The sequence below is a fragment of the Melanerpes formicivorus genome, unplaced genomic scaffold (genome assembly GCF_026170545.1).
Source record: "Melanerpes formicivorus ecotype bairdi unplaced genomic scaffold, bMelFor1.0.p_v2 SCAF_17, whole genome shotgun sequence".
NCBI classification, from domain to species: Eukaryota; Metazoa; Chordata; class Aves; order Piciformes; family Picidae; genus Melanerpes; species Melanerpes formicivorus.
Window position 1 is genome coordinate 15721506 of NW_027142369.1, and position 6039 is coordinate 15727544.

General features: G+C 54.4%; 1 protein-coding gene across 8 annotated transcripts in view; it reads left to right on the forward strand.

The window, feature by feature from the left end:
• The window catches only part of TRIM9 (tripartite motif containing 9), an 80065-nt gene extending 75591 nt beyond the window's left edge, over positions 1–4474 (forward strand). For all 8 annotated transcript variants that reach the window (XM_068149101.1, XM_068149103.1, XM_068149104.1 and 5 more), the window contains 2 exons: positions 582–744; positions 1751–4474. In XM_068149101.1, coding sequence (XP_068005202.1) covers positions 582–744; positions 1751–1813 — 226 coding nt within the window. In that variant the 3' untranslated portion in view covers positions 1814–4474. The remainder of the gene's footprint in view (positions 1–581; positions 745–1750) is intronic.
• Positions 4475–6039: the final 1565 nt, after the last annotated feature.

The following is a 6039-nucleotide window of genomic DNA, read 5'->3' on the forward strand; positions in this document are numbered from 1 at the left end:
TTTTCAAGGTACAGCCTAAAACTACTGCAGCCTTCCTCCCAGAGGAAGAGCTTGTGGTTTTTCCAGTGGCATCTGCAGTCACCTGTGGGTGTTCCCTCCTAATCTTCTCCTACCCTTGCCCCACATGAAGGACAGTTCCTGCCTTCCTGGTTCTACCTTGCTCCAAGATTCTTTCCCTGCAGCCTGTGCTTCTTTCAATGCTGAAGCTTGTGGGAGCTTGAAGAGAACCTGGTGTCACCTTCCTGCAGTGTCAAGAGTTCTTTCCTGATGGGTCAAACAGGTTTTGAAGTGAGCTCTGCAGCTTTGCCCCCCAGGCCCACTTGCTCTTCCCCATATGTTGCTGTGGTAGCTTTGCACTTGGGGACATTGTGACAAGCAGGGAGTACCTCTGCAAGACTGTTGAGAAAGAGGTTGCACAGAGACTTGTGAGCATGGCTAGGAAGGGTGCAGACCATGGTCTAGCACCTGGGTGAGCTGGGAGATTCATCACTATCAGTCTTTGAGGTCCATAGCGTGAGCCCTGAGCTACCAAGACAAGGGACATGAAGTCACAGAGATCTCTGATCTTCTCACCCCTGCAGAACTGAGGGTGGGATAACAAAAGGTGCCACCGTGGGAGTGCTGCTGGACTTGACCAGAAGGACTTTGACATTCTCCATCAATGAGGACCAGCAGGGGCCTGTTGCCTTTGAGAACCTGGAGGGCCTCTTCTTCCCCGCAGTCAGCCTCAACAGGAACGTGCAGGTATGTGCTTTGACCATACTCTCTGGAGCACCACAGCACCAGTCCCCTTGGCTTGCCAGCAAACTCCCTCCAGTGCTGCTGGCACTGCCACGTACATTGATGTTCAGCAGCATGGGGACTTGGTGGAGCAGAGAGGGCTCTTGTGCAACAGGGACAGTTTGGAAAGAGCTAAGCTACACCATAACACACCTGTGAGTCTCTAAAACCAGGACAGGCCTTCCTGCTGCCCTCACCTCCCTGCTCCAGGTTTCTCCATCAGGGCTGATGAAGCACCAAGGTTCTCCAGCCCTCCCTTTTTGGTGGGTTTGACAACTCCATTTCATGATGCTACCCCGTGAGAGCCTCACCATGTCCTGGGCTGATCCCCAGCAGCATGGGCAGCAGGTGGAGGGAGGGGATTCTGCCCCTCTGCTCCACTCTGCTGAGACCCCATCTGCAGTGCTGGGGCCAGCTCTGGAGTCCACAGCACAGGAGAGACATGGACCTGTTAGAACAGGGTCAGAGGAGGCCACAGCAATGATGGGAGGGCTGGAAGTCCTCTGCTGTGAGGCCATGCTGAGAGAGTTGGGGTTGTTCAGCCTGGAGAAGAGAAGGCTCTATGGAGATCTTGTAGCAGCCTCCCAGTATTTGAAGAAGAGCTAGAGAAGGACTTCTTACAAAAGCAGGGAGTGACAGGACAGGCCTTAATGGCTTCAAACTGGGAGAAGCTTGATTTAGATGAGACATGAGGAAGAAATTCTACCCCATGGGGGTGGTGAAGCACTGGAACAGGTTGCCTAGATGAGTTGTGGAGGCTCTTACCTTGGAATTGTTCAAAGCTAGGTTGGATGAGGCCCTTAGGCAATGTGGTCCAGTGAAGGTGACTCTGCCCATTGCAGGGGGTTAGAAACTAGATTAAGGTCCCTTCCAACCCAAACCATTCTAGGATTCGATGATGTGCCAGCTGCCATGCCGTGGATTGCCCCACGTGTAGGGATGCAGCTGAGCCCTGTGTGTCTCCTTGCAGGTGACACTGCACACCGGCCTGCCGGTCCCCGAGTTCTACACTTCACGCTCGGCCATGCCGTGAGGCTGCTCCCGGAGCCGGCTGCCTCTCCTCGGGGTGAGAGGAGCCAGCCCGTTCCCTCCCGTGGGACAGGACCAGCTGCCGAGCCACCGGGTCCCTGCTCAGCCACCAGCCAGAGATGGGGAGGCAAAGTGGGGAGGAAGAACCTGGCTTCTGGCCATCTCCTGATCTATCTCCACCCTCCCGCGCTGTCCTGTGTGTGTGCGCTTCGCTGTGTAGCTCTTTTTGGCTGATGAAGTACCTAGGTAGCCTGAGATGTTCCTCTGTGTCTGCTTTTAGGTTTGGTTTTATTGATTTCAGTTGGGGTTTTGATGGGGGGGGGGGGAGGGGGGAAATTTTGTCTTGGTGGGGCTGGATGGATGGACCCCCACCATGGGAAAGCTTTCACCCGCCCCAGCCTCATTACTTTGCAGGATCTCCCTAGAGGTGTTCAAGGTCAGGTTGGATGAGGCCTTGAGCAGCCTGGTCTAGTGGAAGGTGTCCCTGCCCATGGCAGGGGGTTGGAACTAGTTGATCTTTAAGGTCTCTTCCAACCCAAACCATTCTGTGAATCTTTCTTTCCCTGCCATGGCCTTTCTGGCAGAGCACCCTTGGTAATGTGTAGAGGTGGGTCCTGGATTACCACTCAGTTTCCACATCTTTCCCAAAACACCCAACTCCATCCCTTGTCCCCCTCAAGGTGTTTCTATGGGGCACAACAGTGGGGTCTGGAGGTGGCCACCCTGTCTTTTGGGTGCTGCAGGTGCTGGTGAGCCCTCAATCCGGTGCTGAGCACCCCCAGGGTGCCCTCCTCTGTCTGGCCGCAGTCCAGCGCCGGCACGCATGCCACAGCCATAGGCCGGAGAGCCTCGCCTGGCTCCTCGGAGAGTAGCTTTTATTTTTGTAGAGTTGCCGTACAAAGCCAAGCCTTAACCACTGCCAGTGGCCTCCCCACTGCCTGAGAGGCCAGCCTGCAGCCAGGGGCTGGCGGGAACACGGGGTGGGTATGGGGACGGGGATGGGGAGGAGGGACAGCTGGTCATAGCCCTGCCATGCACTCAGGATGAGAATGGGAATGGGGATGGAGGTGAGAATGGGGAATAGAATGGGGCTAGAGGTGAGGATGAAGATGGGGATGGGGATAGAGGTGAGGACGAGGATGGGGATGGGTTTGGAGGTGAGGATGAGGATGGAGATGGGGAAGAAGAGGAGCTGGTCCTAGCCCTGCCATACACTCGGGATGAGGATGGGGCTGGCCTTGGGGTTGGAGATGAGGATGGGGATGGAGGTGAGGATGAGAGTAAGGATAAGATGGAGATGGGGAGGAAGAGATTGTCACAGCCTTGCCATACACTCAAGATGAGAATGGAGATGGGAATGGGGAAGAGAGTGAGGATGGGAATGGGGATGAGGAGAAGAAAGAAGTAGACACAGCCTTGCCATGCACTCAGGATGAGGATGAGAATGGGAGATTAGGATAGGAATGGGGAGGAAGAAAAGCTGGTCACAACCCTGCCATGCACTCAGGATGAAGATGGGGATGGGGTTGGAGGTGAGGATGAGGATGGAAATGAGAATGGGGACGGGGATGGTGTTGGGGGTGGAAATGGAGATGATGGGGATGGGGATGGTGTGGATGAGGATGAGGAAGAAGAGCTGGCTACAGCGCAGCCATGCAGTCGGGATGAGAAGGGGGCTGGGGCTGGGGTTGAGAATGGAGGTAAGGATGGGGATTGGCATGAGGATGAGGATGGATGTGAGGATGAGGATGGGGATGGGGAGGATGAAGGGCTGGCCGCAGCCCTGCCATATGCTCAGGATGAGGATGGGGATGGGTTTGGAGATGAGGGTGAGGATAAGAATGGGGATGGGGATGGGGATGGGGATGAGGATGGGGATGGGGAGGAAGAAGAGCTGGCCACAGCCCTGCCATGCACTCAGGAATCCGTGCCCGCTGCCCTGTCTGCTGCCGGCAGCAGTTCCCCCTCAGCCTCCGCTCCCTACCCCAAACTTCCCAGTAATCCAGAGGCAGGAGGAGAGGAGTGGGAGGTAGTGGCACTGTGCCCGGTGCCAGCCCCCGTTCCCACACCCAGGGGTGCCTGCATGCGCATGTCCCCACGCTTCACTTTGCAGTCCTTTGCCGTTCCCCCGGCACAGCTGGCAGGGCTGGGGGTAGGCAGCGGCAGCAGCGCTGCTGGGTGGGTGCCAGAGGTGCCCAGCTTGGCCAGAGAGCCACAGTTCATCCATCTGGGATCCTACAGGTCCAGCAGAAGGACAAGTGTACATAGACCATTCCCTTCCAGCGTGCCCTCCTCTAGGACAGTCCCCTTTGTCCCCTTCTTGCTCTCAGTATTAAGTTTACCTAATTTATTGGATGGGTGCTATCTTGTTGACTTCCACCAAGGACTTTCTCCCAGCTGCAGGAGAGCCACATTGCAGGACAATGCTGAGCAGCTCCTTGGTGAATCATGGAGGAGCCCCCGTGGCTGGCCCACCTGGGGCTCCTCTTTCAGTTGTTACCCACCCCCCCACATACCTAAATTTAGGATGTTCATGGTGCTTATTAGACTCCCAGTGATTGTAAGACGTTGTCCCCCCAGCCCGTACCGCGATGGTAGCTGCCTACAGCCGCTGTACTGAGAGAAATGTCATGTTTGCTGTTCTAATAAAGGACTTTTATGAGAGAAGAGCAGAGCTTCCTGAAGTACCTGTGTGCCAACACAGTCCCCGCCTTCATTTCTCATTTCATCCCCCTACCCCCCCAGTGCATGACACCACACTGTCTCCATCAGGAGACAGCAGCAGAGAATCACAGAATCATTAAGGTTGGAAAAGACCTCTAAGATCATCAAGCCTGACCATCAACCCAATACTGCCATGACCACTAAATCCTGGAATCATAGATTCTAGGTTGGAAAAGATTTTAAGATCACTAAATCCAACCATAACCTAATATTTCCCCATACACAACTGTTAGAGCACATCCCTAAGCTCCTCATGTAATCACCCCCAGGGATGGTGACTCCACCACCTCCCTGGGCAGCCTGTTCCAAGGCCTGACCACTCTCAGTTAAAGAAATTGATCCACATGTTCAACCTAAACCTCCCCTGCCACAACTTGAGTCTGTTTCCTCTCATCCTATCACTGTTACTAGGGAGAAGAAACCAACCTCCACTTTGCTCCAGTGTCCTCTCAGGGACTCGTAAAGAGCCAGAAGGTCTCCCCTCAGCCTCTTTTTCTCCAGGCTGAACAACCCCAGTTTCCTTAGCCACTCCTCACAAGACTTGTGCCCCAAACCCTTCACCAGCTTTGTTGCCCTTGCCTGGATACATTCCAGCACCAAAATGTCCTAGTTGTGAGGGGCCCAAAAGTGAACCCAGTATTCGAGGTGCAGCCTCACTAGTGCCTAGTACAGGGGAACAATCCATGCCTTGGTCCTGCTGTCCACACACTAATCCCGACAGAAGCCGGGTCCTGGTGTGCCAAGGAGCCGTTCTTCCAGAAGCAGGGGCAAATGCTCAGGGATAAGTGGGGTTGGGGCTGTTTCCAAAAGGACAAGGACAGTTCTCCTGGGCACCTGAGAAGCACTCAATCTAAAAGGGCTTTTCCACTCTGAGTGATTCTGAGGGCTCACTGTTGGAATATTAATGCCAGAGTGCTTCAAGAGAAGTTTTCAGTGTGAGGTCTCTGAGCTCATCATGGGCTCGTGTCCAGGGCTGAAGATAAAATCCACTAATGCATTGCATTAAGGGTCCTTTAGCCCGGAACTATGCTCATCCTGCCCAGGACACCAGAGATAGAAGAAACTGCAATGTCCCTGCAGCACACAGCAGGGAGGAGGGAACAGCCCAAGGACAGAGGACACCCAGGGCCAGAGAACATCCACTGCCTAAGAATGGATCCCAAAGGTAAGGGTAGAGCTACTCACCAGCTCTGACATCAAAGAGAGCAGCACTAGAGGTCTCTCCAGGATGCCCAAACCCACACAGGTCTCCATTCCAGGCTTGGCAGCTCTTGGAACACATTTGCATGGCACCATTTTTGTGACTATGTTGGAAAGCAGGTTCTAGACATTTAACACCTGCTCTAGGCACAGAGTCCTGCTCTGTCTGGCATCTACTGGCAAGAGAACCATGTTCAGGTGCCTCTAGGGAGACCTTAGAGCAGCCCTGCAGTACCTAAAGGGGGCTACAGGAGAGCTGGAGAGGGAGTTTTTACAAAGTCATGGAGTGACAGCACGAAGGTTAAT